This window comes from Podarcis bocagei (genome assembly GCF_964188305.1).
Source record: "Podarcis bocagei genome assembly, chromosome: 2".
NCBI classification, from domain to species: domain Eukaryota; kingdom Metazoa; phylum Chordata; class Lepidosauria; order Squamata; family Lacertidae; genus Podarcis; species Podarcis bocagei.
Window position 1 is genome coordinate 17,711,032 of NC_138126.1, and position 12,764 is coordinate 17,723,795.

Consider the following 12,764-nt stretch of genomic DNA (forward strand, 5'->3'; position numbering starts at 1 on the left):
CATCAGTGCCGGATTTCTGTATAAACTAAGCAAAATCCCTTATTTTGGCTGCTGATCCCTTATTTTCAAATCTGTAAGTTGACAGCTATGCCTTTCGTCCAAGGAGCTCAGGTACATGGCCTGTTCCCTCTGTCCATTTTATCTTCACAACCCTTTGAGGTAGGACCAGGCTGAGAGACTGTGACTGGCCCCAAAGTCAGTATCCCAGCCTGTGTGTATACCTATTGGATCTGAAGTTGCTTTTGCAAAGGAAGTAGTTTTTCCACTGTGGAATTGCATTTATATATGGACTTGTCTTGTCACTTGCTTCTGCATGCGATAATGCTTTTAATATTTTTATACATGTATTACTTTGGGGAGATTTTTACATGCACATGTCTTTATACAAGGAATCGGGGGTGGGGTTTTTTTAACATGTTTATTTTGTCTACTGTCGATGTCTTTACAATGAAACCCTTTTAATGGGAAGTGATGGGCTCAATCCATCAATCAACACAATTAATCACAGTCGAAAGGGACGCCAAGGGCCATCTAGTCCAACCCCCTGTAATGCAAGAATCTTTTGCCCAGCATGGGGCTCAAACCCACGACCTTGAGATTGATTGTCTCCACCGGCTAAGCTATCCCTGCTGTCATGCCATGCATCGTTTGGCCTTCGGAGTGCTATTCACACACATAGTACAACTCCTGCTCGCAACACTCGTCTTCCCACAGGACTCCTTCCTCCGTGCCTGTCCCTGCCCCACAGTTTCCCCATAGGGGATCGCTCGGTTCCCCTTCCCGCCAGCTCTGAGGCTCCTCCACGGCGCTCCCATTGGCCCAAACCCAGTAGCCCCACAGCCCGTGGCGGTGTAGCCCCAGCCAAGCCTTCAGACCCGGCTGGAGCCCGACCCTCCCGGCCAGGATCTGGCCTCTGGCGTGGCAGGCAGCCAGAGCTTCGAACCAGGTGCGGTTTTCCTGAATGACGACAGGGCTCTGATCCTGCAGCGGTCCCGCTGACAGCAAACAGAAAGAGAGAAGAGGTATTAGAGCACGGGTCAGCAAACTTTTTCAGCAGGGGGCCGGTCCACTGTCCCTCAGGCCTTGTGGGGGGCCGGACTATATTTTGAAAATAAAAATAAAAATGAACAAATTCCAGTGCCCCACAAATAACCCAGAGATGCATTTTAAATCAAAGCACACATTCTACTCGTGTAAAAACACCAGGCAGGCCCCACAAATAACCCAGAGATGCTTTTTAAATAAAAGGACACATCCTACTCATGTAAAAACACGGTGATTCCCGGACCGTTCGTGGGCTGGATTGAGAAGGCGATTGGGCCAGATCCAGCCCCAAGGCCTTAGTTTGCCTACCCATGTATTAGAGACACCCTTTCCCCACCCCTTTACATTGGTACCTTCAGGTACAGGTGCTTCAGGTTACAGACTCCGCTAACCCAGAAATAGTACCTCAGGTTAAGAACTTTACCTCAATATGAGAACAGAAATCACATGGTGGCAGCGGGAGGCCCCATTAGCTACAGTGGTGCTTCAGGTTAAGAACAGTTTTAGGTTAAGAACATACCTCCGGAACGAATTAAGTACTTAACCTGAGGTACCACTGTATTTCCCTTCCTCAGCTGTGGGTGTGATTGTTTCCAAAAGCCCTACGGATGCTTAGCCATGAGGCTGCTCTTCAAAATCAGAGAGGATCCCTTGTGAGGATGCCAATGTGAACACCCACCACCCTTGGGCAGTGACCGGGGCTCACCGCCATAGAAGCCCACCTTGGTTCCCCTTCTTTGGCCCTCCCACCCCAATTCCCCTCTGGCCAACAGCTGACTTGGCAGCAGCTCCCAGAGCTCAGAAGTTGCTTCCTTTTAAAATCCCCCACAATATCCCAGATGTCCCAATGCAGTGCTGGAACCGGGGATTCTGGGAAATTAAGATGGCGAACTTGCTGCTTCCCATACCCAGCCAATGCCTCCAGGACTAGGTAGGTCATAACCAGTGAAGCCTCACATGGCTACAGTCTCACGCGGGTCTTCCTTGATACACTACAATGCGCAGGATATTGAGGTGTTGACATTTCTCCAGAATCTGCATGGTAGCCAAGTGGGCCCTCAGCTGCATGAATGGCTTTGACCAGGGAGGGAGGGAGAGATGGATAGGCTAAGGGGAGATGTTTATGCTAGTTTCTGTTTGCCACTGAGCAGTGCTTTGGAGTCACAGGACTCTGTTTACATTCCGCACATTCCATACTGTTGGAAGTCTCACGGGAGACGTACTGTTTTCCTGTTCCTTTGTTTCAGTTGCTCTCTGCTTTCACAGAGAGAGGATGTATATTTCTTTGCTGTCTGCGTAGCAAGAAATAAAGCATAGCTATATAGCCATAAATCTCATCACTTCCCTGTGCTGGAAACTCTGCTGAACGGGAATGTGCCTGAGGCCTCATCAAAGGCTCAGGTCGTTAATTATCGTCGGAGGCGATTCCAAAGGACTCGGCTGGAGGAAAATGAGCTTTATCAGTTTGGCCGAGCGGAGATCCCGACAGTTTAGTGTGTGTTTGCATAGCCTCCAACATGTTGAGTCCCAAAACTGAGACATGCATCCTCTTGTCCGTGCGCCAGCACAAGTCATGGAGCCCAAAATACACATTTTTTTCAGGGTTATGCTCTCACTGTGGCCAAAAATGCACATTGTGCCGTATCGTGCGAGATTGTGGCCCTTCCAAAAAATCACTTGGGGGCGGGGGCGAGATTTCGGCATGACAATATGGTGCCTAAAATGACCGCCATGCTCTCGCATGGGAAAAACAGGGTGTCACATTTTTTCCTGGGACATTTTTGAGGGGGGGTGTGTTTGTAGCTTATTGCACAAAGGAAAAATGTCGCTTCATACACTTTTTTCCCCAGAAGAAAATGTGGCCATGAGAGTGAAAATCCCCCCCCCCATCCTGCCACAAAGGCAACCAAACGGTGATCCAGGATGTACCTTTTGTTAAACTGGAAGCAGAGAAAGTTGCCAGCTCCATGTTTCTGGTCTCTTGCTCAGGCCTGTGCTGTGTTGAGGAGAGATCCTGAACTGCGGTGGGATAAGGCAGCTCGTTTCCATCAGTAGTTGCAGGGTCGTACCCTAAGGAGACAAGATACCCACTTATTTTGCATTTGGACTCAGACCAGCCCCAGCCATCAGGCATGATGGTCGGAGGCGATGGGACTTGTAGTCTGGCTACATCTGGAGTTCCACAATTTCCTCGTGAAAAGCTGGAACTGGGAGACTGAGCCCAGAGCTTAGGTAAGCATAGTTTTTTGGGGATTAAGAAGAGCCCGTCTGGTCCAGAACCATGTTTTCACAGTGGCTAACCAGATGCCCAAAGGGAAGCATATGGGATTACTGGAGAGTAGGACTCTTGAGCCTTCTTCAGTTCCAGGACTGTACAGTGGTACCACGGGCTACAGACGCTTCAGGTTACAGACTCCGCTAACCCAGAAATAGTACCTTGGGTTAATAACTTTACCTCAGGATGAGAACAGAACTCGCGTGATAGCGGCGCGGCAACAGCGGGAGGCCCCATTAGCTAAAGTGGTACCTCAGGTTAAGAACAGTTTCAGTAAGAACGGATCTCCAGAACGAATTAAGTTCTTAACCCGAGGTACCACTGTAACTGGATTACTGATAGGCAGGCAATATGTGACCTTAACCAAATATCAAGAACCAGGCCTCTGGTTCTCCCCAATCTGCTCTCTTGTGTATTGTCACTGTTATAGGAATTTTAAGGTCTTATATATATATAATAATTGTTCATAACTGTACAAGGCAAACACATACATACATACATACATACATGCATACATAAATAAATATGTAAGTAAACTACATGTCTGGAAATAGTACAGGAAAACAGTCCTTTTGACTCTTCCAGTGACCTCAAATATTTCTCTGCAAGGAGGAAAGAAATGGAAAAGCCTCCCCATTGTCTCTTTGTTCACAAATCCTGTCTTAAGGGTGTGTCTGTGTATGAACAAGGTGAGCCTGGGACTTGGACTCAGGAATTAAGTAGGTAGTTATCATCACAAAAGAGTGGCCAAATGGCCCAGGTAATGCAATAAATGATCCATTATCAGGTATCCTGGCAGACAGGAGAAAAACAACACACTCATATTTCTGCTGTAGACCGCCCCTTCTGTGATGTATGTATGATGTATTGGGTGTGGTCTTGAGCTACAGGGGAGGCAATTTCAAATGTCTATATAAGAGTTTGCACACCAATGTTCTGGGTCTCCTCCTCCCTCCTGCATGTGGGGGGGGGGGCGACCCTGTTGCAATAGCTTTAATAAAGATCAAGCTTACTAGCTGCTTTGGTTTTCTCAATATTCTCTGGGTGGCCTCTGTTATTTTCTCCTACCGATAGAGAACCTACATAAGGACTCAATTCAGGCTCTTTGGTAACCCATAAGGGAAAAGGAGCAGTTTTTTTCTTATCTTCTTCTTCTTCTTCTTTGGCGATCACTCGTAGCCGAGTAAGATTGTCTTCCATAAAAACACAGTTTTAACAATGAGTCTGTAAGTGACTGTATAGGTCAATTCTGGACCCACATGTCCTTCCACAGTGGGGACATTGGTTTCCGGGCAGGAGCTGATCACGGTGTGAATTTGCCAAGCGTGCCTTCCTCCTAGCACGTTTCTCCCTTGTGTCCTGAGTTCGAGCGTCTTCAAAGCCCATGACACCTTTGGTAAAGGCTGTTCTCCAACTGGAGCGCTTGCAGGCCAGTGTTTCCCAGTTGTCAGTGTTTATACTACATTTTTTTAGATTTGCCTTGAGACAGTCTTTAAACCTCTTTTGTTGACCACCAGCATTACGCTTTCCATTTTTAAGTTCGGAACAGAGTAGTTGCTTTGGAAGACGATCATCAGGCATCCGCACAACATGACCAGTCCTTTACCTTTTTTTCTTATAACATCACTCTTTTCCATTTCCCTTCTTCACTCCTCCAGGCTGTCTGAAAAAAACTCACCATCGCTGGATCCGGCTGAGAACCGTTTACTTGTCACAGGTATCCAGGAATCTGAAGCTGCACCACTTGCTGTGGGAGGGGAAGTCACTAAGAGGAAAGATTTTAAGAATTAGTCCCACCGCCATTCACTACCTTCCTCCCCACCCATCCCCAAAATATTATAGGGTCGTAACTTAGACACAAACAGCTTTGTGAGTATTTGCGTTGTGGGGGAAGTCGAGTTGAATTCTTGACTTTAGAAAGCCACATCCTGGGACCTGTGTAAATTATGCAAAGGAGCTGGATTTGCATCGACCGGTTTTGCAGAATTTGTTTGGCTTCTAGCGTTCAGGGGATAATCCCCTGGCCGCAAGAAACCATGGCTGTAATCTAGGCTTAATGCTAAGTCTCTCATGATTATTCTCGCACAGCAAGATGTTCTCTCCCTATTCTCCCCCTGTGTGACCCCCCTAAATTTGTTCTGGCTGTTTACCACAACCCCGTGGAGCAGATTTGGGAAGGGTGCAAGGGGTGGAGAAGGGGGGGGAAATACCTGTTGGGCAAGCAGAAATCGTAGCGCCGAAGGGACAGAGCAGTTGAATACCGCCCATAATGCGGAAGCACCCTGAGCCACAATATTAATATTGTCAACCATGGTTCTTGCTCTGTGTACACATCAGGGGTGGGAAACCTATGAACCTTCCCATGTTGTTGGACTACAACTCCCATCATCCCTAACAGGGATGGTGGGTGTTGGGATCCAACAATATCTGCCAGGCTGCAGGTTCGCCATCCCTGGAGTAAGGGATATGGCTTCCTACTTGTGCCCACCTCACTCCAGGAAGCCCTATGAGGCGCAGATACCGTTTCCCTCAGTGTTGAAACTGAGGATTTTTCACCGGCCTGCAATCTGAGATTTTCTAAGATTCCATTGATACCTAGGTGTGTGGCAATCTTGTACGCAGCTCTGATTCTGATAGATATGTCCACTCTTAAATCACAGGATGAACATTTCAGTCTGATGCAGGAGCTGGCAATGAGAGCTTATGCCAGGGGTCAGCAAACTTTTTCAGCAGGGGGCCGGTCCACTGTCCCACAGACCTTGTGGGGGGCCGGACTATATTTTGAAGAAAAAAATGAACGCATTCCTATGCCCCACAAATAACCCAGAGATGCATTTTAAACAAAAGCACACATTCTCCTCATGTAAAAACACCAGGCAGGCCCCAAAAATAACCCAGAGATGCATTTTAAATAAAAGGACACATTCTAATCATGTAAAAACACACTGATTCCCAGACCATCTGTGGGCCAGATTTAGAAGGCGATTGGCCCGCATCTGGGCCCCAGGCCTTAGTTTGCCTATCCATGGCTTATGTGGTTGTGGTAAATGGATCCAAATCAGAATCAGGGAGACACGGGTTCGAATTCCAACCGCAAAATGCATTATGTGGCCTTGGGACGGCCGTGTACTCTCGGCCTAAGCCACTTCAGAGGATAATTCAGGAGATGAGATCCTTGGATGCGGTCTTCCAGTGGTCTGACTTGGTTTAAGTCAGCTTCCTAATATAGTAAAGGACTGGGCAATATGGAACAACACAACCAAGAGGCAAACTAATAGCAGTGAGGAGCTGGATAGAAATCTGCTTTTCTTGAAATAACATTTGTTTGTTTGTTTGCTTTATAAAAATATTTGTATACTGCTATATCATCAAACATAAATACATCAAAGTAGTTTGAAGCAATAAAACCATGAAATAGTTAAAAGCAAACATCAATTAAGCATTGTAGAATAGCAATAGGAAGTGGATAGCTCAGTTGGTTTACAACAACAACAACAACAACAACAACAACAACAACAACAACAACAACAACAACAACAACAACACCCCGCTCCTCTGGCTGGGTTTCCCCAGTCACTCTGGGCAGCTTCCAGCACATATGGTTAGTTCATGGTGCTGATAACGCCAAGGTTTCAGGTTTGATCCCCCTAAAGGACATTGCAGGGGGGTTGGACTAGATGATCCTCAGGGTGCTTCCAACTCTATGATTCTATGAGATTCTGTTAGAATAATAATAACATCAAAAAAACGAAGATCATGGCCACTGGTCCCATCACCTCCTGGCAAAAAGAAGGGGAAGAAATGGAGGCAGTGAGAGATTTTACTTTCCTGGGCTCCATTATCACTGCAGATGGTGACAGCAGCCATGAAATTAAAAGACGCCTGCTTCTTGGGAGAAAAGCAATGACAAACCTAGACCGCATCTTAAAAATCAAGAGATGTCACCTTGCCAACACAGGTCCGTATAGTTAAAGCTATGGTTTTCCCAGTAGTGATGTATGGAAGTGAGAGCTGGACCATAAAGAAGGCTGATCGCCAAAGAATTGATGCTTTTGAATTATGGTGCTGGAGGAGACTCTTGAGAGTCCCATGGACTGCAAGAAGATCAAACCTCTCCATTCTGAAGGAAATCAGCCCTGAGTGCTCACTGGAAGGACAGATCCTGAAGCTGAGGCTCCAATACTTTGGCCACCTCATGAGAAGAGGAGACTCCCTGGAAAAGACCCTGGTGTTGGGAAAGATGGAGGGCACAAGGAGAAGGGGACGACAGAGGACGAGATGGTTGGACAGTGTTCTCGAAGCTACCAGCATGAGTTTGACCAAACTGCGGGAGGCAGTGGAAGACAGGAGTGCCTGGCGTGCTCTGGTCCATGGGGTCACGAAGAGTCGGACACGACTAAACGACTAAACAACAACAATGCTCAATTGCTCCCCCTAGAGGCAAACAGAGGAACCACCAGGTTTTCACCCACCTGTGTGCCCCTGCACCCACGAATCTTTCCCTGGCACCTTCAGGGTCCTGTTCCCCATCCCCTCCACCACAGCCGTTTCTGCCACCAGCAATACGCTTGCAGGACCCAACCCCCCTGCCCCAAAAAAGTTGGAGATCCCCGGAGGTTTAGGATACCTACCAGCGATGGTCGACTTTGGGGCAGGAGTCAACCCGTCCTTCTGGTCAGGTATGGAGCGGCAGTTTAGCAGGAGTTGGAGAAGAAAAGGAAGAGCACCTGTAGGCCCTGAAAGGCAGAATATAGGAGACCCTTTTTCGAAGTGATTCTTTATCTACGCTTTGCTTCTCTTATTACTAGGAACTATAATTTCCCCCCTCTCAGGACTCCCAGCACCCTTAAACAAATTACAGCTGCCATTACAGTGGTACCTCAGGTTACAGGCGCTTCAGGTTACAGACTCCACTAACCCAGAAATAGTACCTCGGGTTAAGAACTTTGCTTCAAGGTGAGAACAGAAATTGCGTGGTGGCGGCGGGAGGCCCCATTAGCTAAAGTGGTACCTCAGGTTAAGAACAGTTTCAGGTTAAGAACGGACGTCCAGAACGAATTAAGTTCTTAAACCCGAGGTACCACTGTATTCTGAATGGGAGGGTCATGTGCTTTAAATGCGTGTCGAACGTTCTTTGAACGTGTGGTGTGGATTTAGGAGCTGAGCTTTACGAGTAACGTAGCCAGAACAGGGGTACAGTGGTACCTCGGGTTAAGTACTTAATTAGTTCTGGAGGTCTGTTCTTAACCTGAAACTGTTCTTAACCTGAAGCACCACTTTAGCTAATGGGGCCTCCTGCTGCTGCCGCGTCTCAGGAGCACAAATTCTGTTCTCATCCTGAAGCAAAGTTCTTAACCCGAAGCACTATTTCTGGGTTAGCGGAGTCTGTAACCTGAAGCGTCTGTAACCTGAAGCGTATGTAACCCGAGGTACCACTGTACTGAGACACAAGAGGGAGGTAACAGCATGCTCAGGTGTGGAGGCGTATTGTTTAGTTCTTGTTCTTATTATGCGTTTTTGTGTTTTTCATCTCGTATTTTTGCGTTGCCACTCGCCACTCACCTTTGCAGCACACAAAAGGCATTTCTGTTTCTGTAGGCATTTCTCTTGATACCACAGGCTCTCGTTCATAACCGCACAGCTCTCCGAAGTCCTGGACGCTGGGCTCCACTGCGTAAACTTATAGGGGTCGCCATTAAGCCAGACCCAGGAGAGGCCCTGGCGGTACAGCCCGATCCAGAACGAGCAATTGGGGCAGAGGGAGGCAGCCTGCTCCATATCCCTGTCATCCCGGAAACCTGCCAGCCGGGTGCCCTGTCGAAGGCAGTAGCAATGGGCTCCGAGCATGGTTTGTGGGTCCTGGATGAGGAAGTATTCGCGGTCTGAGGACAGGAGCGATGCCATGGCGACTGTGTAGAGAAAAGAAAAAAGACACCCAAATATATCCAGTATCGAAAGGGGGTCGGGCTAGACATAGGGTCCTTGCTAACCCCACAGTTCTATGGTTCTGAACCCTGACTTGAAATATTTATTGCTCTATAAGACTCACTTTTTCCCTCCTAAAAAGTAAGGGGAAATGTGTGTGCGTCTTATGGAGCGAATGCAGGCTGCGCAGCTATCCCAGAAGCCAGAACAGCAAGAGGGATTGCTGCTTTCACTGCGCAGCGATCCCACTTGCTGTTCTGGCTTCTGAGATTCAGATTTTTTTCCTCCCTTGTTTTCCTCCTCCAAAAACTAGGTGCGTCTTGTGGTCTGGTGCGTCTTATAGAGCGAAAAATACGGTGCTCTGTCCAGATTTCATGATTGGAAATCACAATGATTTATCACATTAAGCTGCCGTTGTTCTGAAAACAACAGGAAGATTTAAAGGAACTATTAGAAATGACTATCAAAGCACTAGAGATATGAGATGACCAGAGCTCCCCCAAACTTGAAACATGGGAAGTCCCAATAAAAAATTAATAATTTGGCAGAATATTTGGATTAATTGATATGTATATGTATAATTTGGAATACTTAATGTGATTTAGATTGTTAAAATGGAAAACTTAATAAAAATGATTTTTTTAAAAAAAAGTTGCCGTTGTTCTGAGGCGCTTTGGACAGTTAGCGCTGGGATATTTTTTTAAAAAAAATCCTCACAACAACCCTGTGAGGTAGGTTGGGCTGAGAGTCAGTGACTGACTCCAAGGTCAGAACCCCGTGAGCTTCATGGCTGAGTGGGGATTTGAACCCCACTCCAACCAGTACACCACACTGGCTCTCTAAACGCCAGGATTGTTCCATTTTAACCTTTCAGCAACCCCTCTGAGGTAGGGTGAGAGGTGGTGACTTGACTCCAGACAACCTAGAAAGTAGGGATTCAATGCTCATGTTTTCCAGGCCTGGTTCAAGCACCACTGCTTCTTCTCCTCTAGAGGCTGCCTGCTTTAACAGCTGGTTCCAGGTGGCAATTGAGGCACCCACCCCTACTACTTACTTGGGAGTAAGTCCCATTTAAAGGAATTGGCATGCAAACAACGCCTCCTAAAATCCTCTCTTCTACACAACTACGAAAGGTGCAGAAGCCTTTCAGTGGAACTTACTTCTGAGTAGACATGCACAGGATGACACTATTAATGCATTAATTCCCCTATGTCTGTTTTTTTAAAAAAATTATTTTATAAAATAAAGAGGCAGATGAATAGATTTAGTTCAGAATCAATTCTGGGCCTATTCGTTGCAAATACTTTTAGTGAGATAAACTTCACTTACCCCCTAGAAGGATAGCTGCCAAGAAAAGCTTCATAGCGATGCAAAAGGGGTTTCTTCAAACCCAGGCAGGTTGCAAGTGCCCAAAAAGTGCCGAGGTGCTAGGCTGCAAAAGTCAACTTCTGGGAAATTATGTCCTTGCTTGGGAGACTTAAAGCCTAGCTGTGTCTGAATGATGAAGAGAAGGACCTAGTTTTGGTCAGGATTCCACCTGAGGCAACAGCCTTGTCCACAAGATTATGCGAAAGGAAAGATTTGACTTTCAAATTGAGGCATAGGCTCAGAAACATCCTGTCTTCCTGGGGCGCTGAGCTGGAGACAGGTGCTTCCTTACTTTGGAAACCAGATCTCAGAGAACAAACAAGAGCTGTTTGGTCTCCATCCTGCATTGCACAGGTGTTCCCTGAGGAGCATCCATTCATTTAACTCCTGCTCTATACCTGCCAAGTGCATCCCATTTTTTTATCCGAGATCATGGCGGCCATTTTCGGTTCCGCGATCTCAAGCTACGCTCTAGCTCCTAAAAAAAAGAAAAAGCGCTTTTCCCGGGGCTTTCCTCAAGGTGAGAACGAGGTGCAAGCAACATGACTTGCCTAGGAGCGGGTCCCAGAAGACGCACATCCCGGGTTTGGGTCTCCAAAAGCTGGAAGCAGTACTGAATTTACGTATAAGAAGAGTTTGTGTTAGGTAGTGGGTTGACATAGCAGTCGGCACAGCGATTTCTTCAAGTAGCTCTTTATTAAGGTAAGCTGGAATAGAACTGGCTGCGAACAGCTCAGCCGGCCTGTATTTATAGGCAGCCGGCTGTCAACATTGTAACCACAACAGCCCAGAGTTCCCGCCTAAAATAACTGCCGCGGACCTGAGTGAAAACTATCTACAGACCTAAGTGAAAACTATATACAGTATCCCCCTGTTGGCCCAGGGTGAAACTACACTACATAACACCCCTCCCCACCGAGATAAGGCGTTAGTTACAATCGTAATGGTTTCCTTATATACAGCACTATGCGTAATGGTTCAATTAGGCACAAAAGCATATCGGTTACATTTCCCATACTTAGACCAACAGTGATACCTGTCCAACAACGTAGTCCTTTAAATAAGTTGGGCGCTTGGAAACTCTGCCAGACCGCCGGGGACTGGTAGCCAAGTCCGGAGGGCCACACAGTTCTCGCTGAGGCTGTGGTGCGACCCTAGGTGGCGTTGGAACCAACTCCCCTGGATCCGCTGCTGTGGGTGGAGCCTCCGCAAGTGGAGTGGTCTGAGTCTGTTCTGAGACGGCTTGGTTCGGCTCCACGCTGGCAGTTTGCGAGGGAGGTGTAGGTGGGGCCTCGCCATCTGTACGTGTCTCTTCTGGAGCCGCAAGCGCAGTTGGGGGCACCTCGGTAGTGTCCAAGTCGCCAACCCTGCGCCTAAGCTGGTCTATGTGCCGTCGCCACAAACGTCCGTCTTCGAGTGCCACCTGGTACGAGCGAGGTCCAGTGACTCCCACTACTGTGGCTGGCACCCAAGGGATGTCCCCCACATAGTTCCGGGCAAAGACCTGGTTTCCTGGGACAAATGACCGTGGTGCGTTGGCACAGCCTGGGGGTTCAGCCACGGCAAAGTCTGGGTGTAGCCGGTCGAGCGGTGACCTGAGGCGGCGGCCCATAAGCAGTTCAGCAGGACTCCTCCCTGTGGCCGCATGAGGGGTGATGTGTTGCACGAACAAGTATTCGGCGACCCGCTCATGCCAGTCTCCCCGGTCCAGGCGCGCCAGTGCCTCTTTTGTCGAGCGCACCATTCTTTCCGCTTGCCCGTTGCTGGATGGATGAAAAGGTGCCGTTAGGGCATGGCGGATGCCCAGTCCCAAAAGATACCGCTCAAACGTGCCTGACGTGAACTGCGGTCCGTTGTCAGAGACAAGGACATCAGGACACCCATGCGTTGCAAACAGGCCTCGCAGCACCCGGATGACAGCTTCGGTAGTGGTGGAGGGCATCAGGGCGACCTCCAGCCATTTGGAATAGGCGTCCACCACTACCATAAAGGTACGGCCGTGAAAGGGGCCAGCCAGATCGATGTGCACCCTCGACCAGGGTGTCTTTGGCGTCTCCCAGGTGTGTCCCTTAGCTGCCGGTGGTGCAGGCCTCGACTCTTGGCACGCTTGACAGGCGGACACCCAGGCAGTGATGGCATCGTCCATATTAGG

General features: G+C 48.1%; 1 protein-coding gene across 1 annotated transcript; it reads right to left on the reverse strand.

Moving 5' to 3' along the window:
- Window positions 1–233: 233 nt before the first annotated feature.
- On the reverse strand, window positions 234–11,197 carry LOC308581124 (uncharacterized protein). Its single transcript, XM_081183617.1, has 6 exons — window positions 10,574–11,197; window positions 8,882–9,228; window positions 7,951–8,055; window positions 4,998–5,084; window positions 2,974–3,114; window positions 234–995 (listed from the first exon to the last, which is right to left on the reverse strand). The coding sequence occupies exons 2-6, from the start codon at window positions 8,919–8,921 to the stop codon at window positions 664–666; spliced, it is 705 nt and encodes a 234-aa protein (XP_081039743.1). The 5' UTR covers window positions 8,922–9,228; window positions 10,574–11,197; the 3' UTR covers window positions 234–663.
- Between the last annotated feature and the right edge of the window lie 1,567 nt (window positions 11,198–12,764).